The 13552-nt window shown below is 39.6% G+C and overlaps 1 protein-coding gene across 1 annotated transcript in view; it reads right to left on the bottom strand.

Annotated features, from left to right (window-relative positions):
• The window catches only part of CUEDC1 (CUE domain containing 1), a 472989-nt gene that overhangs the window by 138979 nt on the left and 320458 nt on the right, over window positions 1-13552 (bottom strand). The window contains exon 5 of the mRNA XM_053706942.1: window positions 4848-4974. Within this exon, the coding sequence (XP_053562917.1) occupies window positions 4848-4974 (127 nt within the window). The remainder of the gene's footprint in view (window positions 1-4847; window positions 4975-13552) is intronic.

The raw sequence follows: 13552 nt of genomic DNA, 5'->3' as shown, positions 1-13552 counted from the left end.
GTAAAGAACGAATAAATTCCATTTTAAATAAATATGAAGATTTATCAGCATCAATCTCTGAGACAGAATCCTCTGAACCAGAAGAGTCATCAGAATCAGAATGATGATCTTCATTTAAAAATTCATCTGTAGGGAGAGAAGTTTTAAAAGATTTTTTACGTTTACTAGAAGGAGAAATAACAGACATAGCCTTCTTTATGGATTCAGAAACAAAATCTCTTATGTTATCAGGAACATTCTGCACCTTAGATGTTGAAGGAACTGCAACAGGCAATGGTACTTTACTAAAGGAAATATTATCTGCATTAACAAGTTTGTCATGACAATTAATACAAACAACAGCCGGAGGAATAGCTACCAAAAGTTTACAGCAGATACACTTAGCTTTGGTAGATCCAGCACTAGACAGCGATTTTCCTGTAGTATCTTCTGACTCAGATGCAACGTGAGACATCTTGCAATATGTAAGAGAAAAAACAACATATAAAGCAAAATTGATCAAATTCCTTAAATGACAGTTTCAGGAATGGGAAAAAATGCCAAAGAACAAGCTTCTAGCAACCAGAAGCAATGAAAAAATGAGACTGAAATAATGTGGAGACAAAAGCGACGCCCATATTTTTTAGCGCCAAATCAGACGCCCACATTATTTGGCGCCTAAATGCTTTTGGCGCCAAAAATGACGCCACATCCGGAACGCCGACATTTTTGGCGCAAAATAACGTCAAAAAATGACGCAACTTCCGGCGACACGTATGACGCCGGAAACGGAAAATAATTTTTTGCGCCAAAAAAGTCCGCGCCAAGAATGATGCAAATAAAATGAAGCATTTTCAGCCCCCGCGAGCCTAACAGCCCACAGGGAAAAAAGAGTCAAATTGAAGGTAAGAAAAAAATGATTAATTCAAGTGCATTATCCCAAATATGAAACTGACTGTCTGAAAAATAAGGAATGTTGAACATTCTGAGTCAAGGCAAATAAATGTTTGAATACATATATTTAGAACTTTATAAACAAAGTGCCCAACCATAGCTTAGAGTGTCACAGAAAATAAGATTTACTTACCCCAGGACACTCATCTACATGTTTGTAGAAAGCCAAACCAGTACTGAAACGAGAATCAGCAGAGGTAATGGTATATATAAGAGTATATCGTCGATCTGAAAAGGGAGGTAAGAGATGAATCTCTACGACCGATAACAGAGAACCTATGAAATAGACCCCGTAGAAGGAGATCACTGCATTCAAATAGGCAATACTCTCCTCACATCCCTCTGACATTCACTGCACGCTGAGAGGAAAACCGGGCTCCAACTTGCTGCGGAGCGCATATCAACGTAGAATCTAGCACAAACTTACTTCACCAGTTGTAAAACTGAATTGTGGGTGTGGTGAGGGGTGTATTTATAGGCATTTTGAGGTTTGGGAAACTTTGCCCCTCCTGGTAGGAATGTATATCCCTTACGTCACTAGCTCATGGACTCTTGCTAATTACATGAAAGAAAGGAATTATACTGTCCGAATCTGAAATCTCACCTTCAGAATGAGACTCATCCTCATCCTCAGATCTATGAGGAACCTGTGAATCAGAACTTGGAACAGATACCTTAGTATCTGAATTCTTAAGTTTCCTCTTAAGCTTTTCCTGAATCCTGGGAAATTCGGCTAAAGCTGCAGATACTGCCTTTAAAAACACTCCACTGGGAGTTAGAGAGGAACCACAGGACACAGTGTGAGATGCCACAGAGGCTTGGGACGAAATAGGAAATGGCCCTGGTAATACCCGGACAGCATCCTCCTGAGAGACATTAGGCTCCACATTAAAACATTTTATCTTTTCCCTGTAATGTCTGTTTGACACAGGAGGAACAAAGTTGCATGGGGGCTGCAATTTGTTCAGTTGAACCCCTGTTTGTTGTGTTTAGATGCACAGAGTCCTGATCAATGTCAGACATCATTGTTCAACACGCCACCCAGACCTCAGATGTCTTAAGCAAATAATTTAAAATAATTACGATTAACCTGCTTAGTTTATGAAATCAAGTGCTATGAGAAAAACGTGAGCGATATGAGAAAAACGTGATCGCTATCGCTCTGACTAAATTTCCCTCCACACCTCCGTTTACTGAGGCGCCTACCTTACCACCACCACGTAGCAAGAATTCCTCCTCCAACTTCGTAGACCACGCTAGCCAAGAAGTTGGAAACCCTGTTGCAAACTCAGAGGAAAGGCCAACCACGTGATCAGACGGAAGAGAGGCGCGAAAACCTCCCATGGCGCAACAGTAAGGGGGGCGGAGCCAAAATTTGAAGTGAAACTCACACACACCGCAAACAAATGGCGAAACATTTAAACAAAAACTCTCACTTTTCACAAAAGCGCTCTCACATACAAACGGATAACTTCCACTGTGACCGTAGAATAAATTTCCCTCATGCAATTCCCCTCTTACGCTGACAATAAAAACAGAGCCCAAACATATTAACCCTCCTAGGTTAATGACAGTCTCTCAACACAGACCTCACCACTGTGCCTGCAGTCATGCCTTAGTGTAGCCCTTACACCAGGGTGAACTATTTTTTGTCCCAAATAAATTAGCAAGCTAGTGTAGCTTTTTAACCTAAGTGAACATTTCTCCCCACCTGGAAGAAAAGCACTTACCTGCTCTGCTGTCCGTCATGTAGACGGTCCCTAGGTATGAAAGGGCACATCTCCCCACAGAGACCTAGAACAAAGGCAGATAGCAAAGTAACTAACTTTGGTATCCCATACTAGGGCAGCAAAGTTAAGAAAAACACAGCAAGCATCTCTTTCCAAGTTTCTAACTGCTTTAAAGCCACCACAGCTCGACTGCAAAGACTAACGTGGGATACGGCTATACCCTAAAAACTTGCTAGAAGTTAAATCAATCTTCTCAGACACCTAAATTTTACTTCCTCCATGCACTAAATGCAAAGAGAATGACTGAGGGTTGTGGGTAAGGGAGTGATACTTAACAGTTTTATTGTGGTGCTCTTTGCCTCCTCCTGCTGGCCAGGAGTGCTATTCCCAACAGTAATTAAGATGAACCCGTGGACTCACCATATCTTACGAAGAAATATTATTGATTTGGTTACATAGGGAATGAAATTGTCAATTCATAATTAGTACAATAAATAATCGTATTCAATAAGAATAAATACAATTTTATTAACATAATTGATTAATCACTTATATCTGTTAAATAAGTCTGCAAATTAATGTTATAAGTTGAATATTTCTCCGCTTTATACAATGCTTCACTATGTAAGCAGCTGTATATCAACTTACTTAGCAATGGATCTAAAGGATTGAAAATGGGCATGCGCATCTCATGAATGCGCATATCCACTAAACATAAGATTTTTTCTTTGCATGCGCATATTATAGCGTGGGTGTGCTAGAAAAAGGGGCTGGACCCCCTGGGGGGGGCAACTGGATTAGAAGATTGTTGAATCGTCATCCATGACGAAAAATTAGAATAACTCGGGTGGAGAAACAGTGTTAATATTTATTTGTTTAAAACATTTAGTATTGAAAATATAAGCCTTTATTTTTATTTTGATTAATTAAACTGCTTATTTTTTATAAAGTTTCAATTGCTGTTGCACACTCTGCTCGACTTTACATTCACTTTAAATTACCAAATCAGGATAGCGGATGATAGGACAGTTATAATCCTATTACTTTCACAAAGTTATACATAACCTTTTAAAGTGCACATGCCTTATTTCCTGTCATAATAGATAGTGATTTTTTGGAGGATCTGTGACACCACAAAAATGTTTGCCAGCTGGGTGGCATTATGAAGTAGACGGCTGGGGGCAGTGTAATATTTTCTACTATTATATCATTTTGTGATATCCAAAGCACAAATTAATTGCATAAATTAACAAATGTCTTTAACGATTATTGTGCAATAAAAATTGAACATTTTTAATATTAGCTCATTTTAGCTTAGTAATGGCTAACATTGTAGCTGAGTGGTCAGTAAAATCAGCCGAGTGGTGCCCCTTCTTAAAAGATTGTGGATGAGAACACTGTATATATATTTACTCACACACACATGCCTACCAGTTTGTTCCCATGTGTCTCCCAAGTTCCAACTGTCACCATTACTCATTTTTCCCACCACTAATCTGTACAGGATTCCCCCAGCCCAGCCCAGGTATTACCCAGACCCACCCCTTCCAGTCCACAGACCACCCAACTCTGCCCACAGAATGCCTGTTCCCACTACTCTCCTGCTCACAAAACACTGGCTTGCCTCTGGAATTGACCCCCCCACCCCCTCTTTAAAGGGATATGAAACCAAAAAATAATATTTTGCAATTCATACAGAGCATACCATTTAAAAAAAAAAAAAAGTCTCCAATTTACTTCTGTCATCAAATTTGCTTTGTTTCCATGGAATTCTTTGTTAAAGAAATACCTAGATAGGTGTCTGGAGCTCTACAGGGCAGGAAATAGTGCTGCCATCTAGTGCTATTGCAAATGTATAACATTCTTGCAAAGCTGCTGACATATGGTGCTCACTCCTGAGCTAACGTGCCTGCTTTTTAGCAAAAAATGCCAAGAGAACAAAGAAAATTTGACAATAGAAGTAAATTGGAAAGTTGTTTAAAATGACATGCTCTATCTAAATCATGAAGAAAAATGTTAAAGGTTCTATTTCCCTTTAAATCCTGGAGAGACCACTGGTCAAGTTCTGGCCTACTGTAATATACAAAGTTTTCAGTTTTGCATTTAGATCATCTTTCCATAAATCTTCCATAATGTCATGTACTTCTTAAATAAAAAGTTATTAGCAGTAGCTTATGTATTTACCTGAACACTATCCATTTGCTGGGGTAAGATACGTAGAAAATCATCCGGCAGACTTCCTAACAAAGGGGGGTTCCAGTGTCTGTACCGTCTGTGTACCTGAGAGATGCTGGAATTTTGCACATCAGTCCTATAAAAATAAATATATATATATTCATTGTTATATATATATATATATATATATATATATATATATATATATAGAGAGAGAGAGAGAGAGAGAGAGAGAGAGAGAGAGATAGAGAGAGAGAGATAGAGAGATAGAGAGATAGATAGAGATAGAGATATATATATATATATATATATATATATATATATATAGAGAGAGAGAGAGAGAGAGAGAGATAGAGATATATATATATATATATATATATATATATATATATATAGAGAGAGAGAGAGAGAGAGAGAGAGAGAGAGAGAGATAGATATATATATATATATATATATATATATATATAGAGAGAGAGAGAGAGAGAGAGAGAGAGATAGAGAGATATAGAGAGATAGATAGAGAGATATAGAGAGAGATAGAGGGATAGAGATAGAGTAAGAGATAGAGGAGAGAGAGATAGAGATAGAGAGATAGAGATAGAATAACTCATTGTGTAGTTCATTAACAAATCTAGACAGGCCAGAAAGCTTGTTTTTCCCACAGAAAACCTCTGGAATACACGGTTTCCAATGCAGCAAAGGATTCTGGTAAGATATGCAAATTATGTTCATGACACGCCTTTTTACTTCAAGTCTGCTTTTCAGCAGATTCCCTTAACACCAAAGTATCGCTGTTCACACAGCTTATGAACTTAGCTAGGGTTAGTGCAGTGATTCATAACTATCCCAGGATAGTTGTGCGTAGTGGAAGATTTTAAACTCACCTTTTACCTCCCCCTAATTTAAAATGTTGTTGTGTATATATATATATATATATATATATATATATATATATATATATATATATATATATATATATATATATATATATTGTAAATGTACATTGTGTTTATTATGTCAGTGCTAATAAAGATTTTTAGAGTTAACAGCTGAACATTAATTATTGAGGTTTAAAATGTAGTGTATATAGCATATGCCTTTAGCTATCTAATAGATTAATTTAAGTTCACTTCTGGAAGGATTTTGGACACTTATCGTGACAATCTACATGTCAAGGTTTGTATGTGACCATTGTGTTATCTTTAACATACATCAAGTCAATTAACTTTTCATTTATATCAATCACAACCTCTGGCACAATATAATTGAACACAGCTAGATGACATTGTAAGAATATAAACACTGACATTGTGAAAATATAGTTCAATTTGAATTACTGGGTCCTTAGACCTTTTACCATACAATGTTTAGTTATGCGTAATGAAACAACTTTGCAATATTCTTTTATTATTTGCCACTCGCTGACTTATCGAGGCCAACCCTGCTACATATATTTCCCCAATTGACTTTAGCAGATACCAACTGCAAAAACAATTAATTTTATACTAACATTATGACCATGGCTAGTCTTGTATTTCATAAGGTATATGGTTGAAGGAGTTTAGCTATTGAAAAACAATTGCAGTAAAAGGATATCAATTTGCTTTAAATAGTTTAGATTTAGCTGATGTGTTATTCTATAGCAACACAACATAAATGTCTTGTAATAACAAGGTTTTTACTGAGTCTAGTTCTATATCTTATCTCTTGTTAATGTAAATTAAGTTGTGCAGTGCTATAACCACTCAGTGTGTGTTATATGCAGCTGTTCCAGGATATCTGCAGCATACTTAGGTTATAGAACTTCACTTATAGACTTTCCAGGAAGCGTAGTTTAAGCACAATTTTAGAGTACAAATAAGCAAAAAAAATAATGAAAACAAATTACGATTTATTTTCATTCCTTAATTAATTTATGGGGCATTCAATTTTTACCTTAAATGTACAGCCTACACCAGAATTTTTGTTGTTTAAAAAGGTTGATATTCCCTTTATTACCTATTCCCCAGTTTTCCAAAACCAACACAGTTATAATAATACACATTTTACCTCACTAGTTACTTTGTATCTATGCCTCTGCAAACAGCCCGAATATTTCATTTTTTTTTGACAGACTTGCATTTTAGCCAATCAGTGCTGACTCCTAGGTAACTTCAAGTGCGTGAGCTCAATGTTATCTATATGACACACATGAACTAATGCCCTATTCTAGTGGAGAAAAACTGTCAAAAGGCATTCAGATTAGAGACAGCCTTCAAGGTCTAAGAAATTAATTAGGTTTAGCTTTCAACTAAGAATAGTTGAGAACAAAGCAAAATTGGTGATAAAAGTAAATTGGAAAGTTGTTTAAAATTCCATGCCCTATTTGACTGTCCCTTTAAAGTGATGGTAAAGCCTTTGCATGTGTGAAATGCTAGGATTTACCAGTGGAACAAATAAAGAGACTTTCAGTCATAAAGTATAAAATACTTCATGCTGAAAGTTCCTTTGTTTGTCTGAAGTGTTCCCCGCGATGAGCTATCCGGCATGGTGCCAGCTGGCCTGCATGGCTATTGGCTAAGAGGTGGAAACGTCACCTCACAGGTAAATAGCGTTCTGCCGTGGGCTGCCCGAGGAGCTCAGTGCGGGCAAACACTTCAGACAAATAAAGGAACTTTCAGAATAAAGTATTTTATACTTCATGACTGAAAATCTCCTTTATTTGTTCCACTGGTAAATCCTAGCATTTCACAAACGCTAGGATTTACCATCACTTTAACATCCCTTTAAATTTACAAAAACAAAAATCTTTAAAGTGAAGGTCAAGTTACAAGCACAGCCTCACGGCATTGCATAGACTTATCAAAACGAGCAGGAGTTTAAGTCATGATTTTTTTTTAAATCCATTTATTTTCTTACTAGTCGATAAGCCTGCCCAGAGGGCAGTCTAATTATTTTGTAAACTACAGATGTAGAAACAACACGTGCAGTGTTTGATTGACACGGACGTATATGTTAATTCCTATCCCGTAAAATATTTTCGGAAGTTGCGATCGGCAATTTCCGTAACTCCGCCCACACATAATTTATACTGTATCAATGCATAGTTACTGTATCAATAATGTGGACACTGACACAGAAAAAAACTGAATTTATGCTTACCTAATAAATTACTTTCTCCAACGGTGTGTCCGGTCCACGGCGTCATGCTTACTTGTGGGATATTCTCTTCCCCAACAGGAAATGGCAAAGAGCCCAGCAAAGCTGGTCACATGATCCCTCCTAGGCTCCGCCTACCCCAGTCATTCGACCGACGTACAGGAGGAAATATGCATAGGAGAAACCATATGATACCGTGGTGACTGTAGTTAGAGAAAATAATTCATAAGACCTGATTAAAAAAACCAGGGCGGGCCGTGGACCGGACACACCGTTGGAGAAAGTAATTTATCAGGTAAGCATAAATTCTGTTTTCTCCAACATAGGTGTGTCCGGTCCACGGCGTCATCCTTACTTGTGGGAACCAATACCAAAGCTTTAGGACATGGATGAAGGGAGGGAGCAAATCAGGTCACCTAAATGGAAGGCACCACGGCTTGCAAAACCTTTCTCCCAAAAATAGCCTCCGAAGAAGCAAAAGTATCAAATTTGTAAAATTTGGCAAAAGTGTGCAGTGAAGACCAAGTCGCTGCCTTACATATCTGGTCAACAGAAGCCTCGTTCTTGAAGGCCCATGTGGAAGCCACAGCCCTAGTGGAGTGAGCTGTGATTCTTTCAGGAGGCTGCCGTCCGGCAGTCTCATAAGCCAATCGGATAATGCTTTTAAGCCAAAAAGAAAGAGAGGTAGAAGTTGCTTTTTGACCTCTCCTTTTACCAGAATAAACAACAAACAAAGAAGATGTTTGTCTGAAATCTTTAGTAGCCTCTAAATAGAATTTTAGAGCACGGACTACGTCCAGATTGTGTAACAAACGTTCCTTCTTTGAAACTGGATTCGGACACAAAGAAGGTACAACTATCTCCTGGTTAATATTTTTGTTGGAAACAACTTTCGGAAGAAAACCAGGCTTAGTACGCAAAACCACCTTATCTGCATGGAACACCAGATAGGGCGGAGAACACTGCAGAGCAGATAACTCTGAAACTCTTCTAGCAGAAGAAATTGCAACCAAAAACAAAACTTTCCAAGATAATAACTTAATATCTATGGAATGTAAGGGTTCAAACGGAACCCCTTGAAGAACTGAAAGAACTAGATTTAGACTCCAGGGAGGAGTCAAAGGTCTGTAAACAGGCTTGATTCTAACCAGAGCCTGAACAAACGCTTGAACGTCTGGCACAGCTGCCAGCCTTTTGTGAAGTAGAACAGATAAAGCAGAGATCTGTCCCTTCAGAGAACTTGCAGATAATCCTTTCTCCAAACCTTCTTGTAGAAAGGATAGAATCTTAGGAATTTTTATCTTGTTCCATGGGAATCCTTTAGATTCACACCAACAGATATATTTTTTCCATATTTTATGGTAAATCTTTCTAGTTACAGGCTTTCTAGCCTGAATCAGAGTATCTATTACAGAATCTGAAAACCCACGCTTTGATAAAATCAAGCGTTCAATCTCCAAGCAGTCAGTTGGAGGGAAACCAGATTCGGATGTTCGAATGGACCTTGAACAAGAAGGTCCTGTCTCAAAGGTAGCTTCCATGGTGGAGCCGATGACATATTCACCAGGTCTGCATACCAAGTCCTGCGTGGCCACGCAGGAGCTATCAAGATCACCGAAGCCCTCTCCTGATTGATCCTGGCTACCAGCCTGGGAATGAGAGGAAACGGTGGGAATACATAAGCTAGGTTGAAGGTCCAAGGTGCTACTAGTGCATCTACTAGAGTCGCCTTGGGATCCCTGGATCTGGACCCGTAACAAGGAACCTTGAAGTTCTGACGAGAGGCCATCAGATCCATGTCTGGAATGCCCCATAATTGAGTTATTTGGGCAAAGATTTCCGGATGGAGTTCCCACTCCCCCGGATGGAATGTCTGACGACTCAGAAAATCCGCTTCCCAATTTTCCACTCCTGGGATGTGGATTGCAGACAAGTGGCAGGAGTGATCCTCCGCCCATTGAATTATCTTGGTCACTTCCTCCATCGCCAGGGAACTCCTTGTTCCCCCCTGATGGTTGATATATGCAACAGTCGTCATGTTGTCTGATTGAAACCTTATGAATTTGGCCCTTGCTAGATGAGGCCAAGCTTTGAGAGCATTGAATATCGCTCTCAGTTCCAGAATGTTTATCGGGAGAAGAGATTCACGGGTTCCCAGACCGCGCCCCAGCCCACCAGACTGGCGTCGGTCGTGACAATGACCCACTCTGGTCTGCGGAAGCTCATTCCCTGTGACAGGTTGTCCAGGATCAGCCACCAACGGAGTGAATCTCTGGTCTTTTGATCTACTTGAATCGTCGGAGACAAGTCTGTATAATCCCCATTCCACTGTCTGAGCATGCACAGTTGTAATGGTCTTAGATGAATTCGTGCAAAAGGAACTATGTCCATTGCTGCAACCATCAATCCTATTACTTCCATGCACTGCGCTATGGAAGGACGAAGAACAGAATGAAGTACTTGACAAGAGCTTAGAAGTTTTGATTTTCTGACCTCTGTCAGAAAAATCCTCATTTCTAAGGAATCTATTATTGTTCCCAAGAAGGGAACTCTTGTTGACGGGGACAGAGAACTTTTTTCTTTGTTCACCTTCCATCCGTGAGATCTGAGAAAGGCTAGGACGATGTCCGTATGAGCCTTTGCTTTTGACAGAGACGACGCTTGAATCAGGATGTCGTCCAAGTAAGGTACTACTACAATGCCCCTTGGTCTTAGAACCGCTAGAAGGGACCCTAGTACCTTTGTGAAAATTCTCGGAGCAGTGGCTAATCCGAATGGAAGTGCCACAAACTGGTAATGCTTGTCCAGAAAAGCGAACCTTAGGAACCCTGAGAAACTATTTCTAGTGCCCAAGGATCCTGAACATCTCTTGCCCAAGCCTGAGCAAAGAGAGAAAGTCTGCCCCCCACCAGATCCGGTCCCGGATCGGGGGCCATTCCTTCATGCTGTTTTGGTAGCAGTGGCAGGCTTCTTGGCCTGCTTACCCTTGTTCCAGCCTTGCATCGGTCTCCAGGCTGGTTTGGGTTGAGAAGTATTACCCTCTTGCTTAGAGGATGTAGAATTAGAGGCTGGTCGTTTCTGCGAAAGGGACGAAAATTAGGCTTATTTTTAGCCTTAAAAGACCTATCCTGAGGAAGGGCGTGGCCCTTTCCCCCGGTGATGTCTGAAATAATCTCTTTCAAATCAGGAACAAACAGTGTTTTACCCTTGAAAGGGATGTTAAGCAATTTTGTCTTGGAAGACACATCCGCTGACCAAGACTTTAGCCAAAGCGCTCTGCGCGCCACGATAGCAAACCCTGAATTTTTCGCCGCTAATCTAGCTAATTGCAAAGCGGCATCTAAAATAAAAGAGTTAGCCAATTTAAGTGCTTGAACTCTGTCCATAACCTCCTCATACGAAGAATCTTTATTGAGTGACTTTTCTAGTTCTTCGAACCAGAAACACGCTGCCGTAGTGACAGGAACAATGCATGAAATTGGTTGTAGAAGGTAACCTTGCTGAACAAACATCTTTTTAAGCAAACCCTCTAATTTTTTATCCATAGGATCTTTGAAAGCACAACTATCTTCTATAGGAATAGTAGTGCGTTTGTTTAGAGTAGAAACCGCCCCCTCGACCTTGGGGACTGTCTGCCATAAGTCCTTTCTGGGGTCGACTATAGGAAATAATTTCTTAAATATAGGGGGAGGAACAAAAGGTATGCCGGGCCTTTCCCACTCCTTATTTACTATGTCCGCCACCCGCTTGGGTATAGGAAAAGCATCGGGGGGCACCGGAACCTCTAGGAACTTGTCCATCTTACATAATTTCTCTGGAATGACCAAATTGTCACAATCATCCAGAGTAGATAATACCTCCTTAAGCAGTGCGCGGAGATGTTCTAATTTAAATTTAAATGTTACAACATCAGGTTCAGCTTGTTGAGAAATTTTTTCCTGAATCTGAAATTTCTCCCTCAGACAAAACCTCCCTCCTGGCCCCTTCAGATTGGTGTGAGGGTATGTCAGAACAGTTATCATCAGCGTCCTCTTGCTCTTCAGTGTTTAAAACAGAGCAATCGCGCTTTCTCTGATAAGTAGGCATTTTGGATAAAATGTTTGCAATAGAATTATCCATTACAGCCGTTAATTGTTGCATGGTAATAAGTATTGGCGCACTAGATGTACTAGGGGCCTCTTGTGTGGGCAAAACTGGTGTAGACACAGAAGGGGATGATGCAGTATCATGCTTACTCCCCTCATTTGAGGAATCATCTTGGGCAATATCATTATCTGTGGCATCATTGTCCCTACTTTGTTTGGACACTATGGCACAATCATCACATATATTTAAATGGGGAGAAACCTTGGCTTTCATACATATAGAACATCGCTTATCTGATGGTTCAGACATGTTAAACAGGCTTAAACTTGTCAACAAAGCACAAAAAACGTTTTAAAATAAAACCGTTACTGTCACTTTAAATTTTAAACTGAACACACTTTATTACTGATATGTGAAAAAGTATGAAGGAATTGTTCAAAATTCACCACAATTTCACCACAGTGTCTTAAAGCCTTAAAAGTATTGCACACCAAATTTGAAAGCTTTAACCCTTAAAATAACGGAACCGGAGCCGTTTTTACATTTAACCCCTATACAGTCCCAGGTATCTGCTTTGCTGAGACCCAACCAAGCCCAGAGGGGAATACGATACCAAATGACGCCTTCTATAAGCTTTTTCAGTGGTTCTTAGCTCCTCACACATGCATCTGCATGCCTTGCTCTCCAAAAACAACTGCGCATTAGTGGCGCGAAAATGAGGCTCTGCCTATGACTAGAAAAGGCCCCCATCTGAAAAAGGTGTCCAATACAGTGCCTGCCGTTTTTTTACAACAATCCCCAAGATTATAATAACTATTAAGAGTTATAATCTGCCAAATATGCTTAGCAAAGTAATCGTTTTAGCCCAGAAAAATGTCTACCAGTTTTTTAAGCCCTTATAAAGCCCTTTATTCTTTTACTTAATCTAAGAAAATGGCTTACCGGTCCCCATAGGGGAAATGACAGCCTTCCAGCATTACATAGTCTTGTTAGAAATGTGGCCAGTCATACCTCAAGCAGAAAAGTCTGCCAACTGTTTCCCCCAACTGAAGTTACTTCATCTCAACAGTCCTGTGTGGAAACAGCAATCGATTTCAGTAACGTTTGCTAAAATCATCTTCCTCTTACAAACAGAAATCTTCATCTCTTTTCTGTTTCAGAGTAAATAGTACATACCAGCACTATTTTAAAATAACAAACACTTGATTGAAGGATAAAAACTACATTTAAACACCAAAAAACTCTTAACCATCTCCGTGGAGATGTTGCCGGTGCAACGGCAAAGAGAATGACTGGGGTAGGCGGAGCCTAGGAGGGATCATGTGACCAGCTTTGCTGGGCTCTTTGCCATTTCCTGTTGGGGAAGAGAATATCCCACAAGTAAGGATGACGCCGTGGACCGGACACACCTATGTTGGAGAAATAAGCATTAATAAAAATGTCAGTGTCTACATTATTTATACAGTCACTATGCAACAGTTCTTTACCTA

This window comes from Bombina bombina, chromosome 3 (genome assembly GCF_027579735.1).
Source record: "Bombina bombina isolate aBomBom1 chromosome 3, aBomBom1.pri, whole genome shotgun sequence".
Taxonomy (NCBI): Eukaryota; Metazoa; Chordata; class Amphibia; order Anura; family Bombinatoridae; genus Bombina; species Bombina bombina.
The sequence above is the reverse complement of the archived record's forward strand: the minus strand, read 5'-3'. Positions and strand labels throughout refer to the sequence as shown.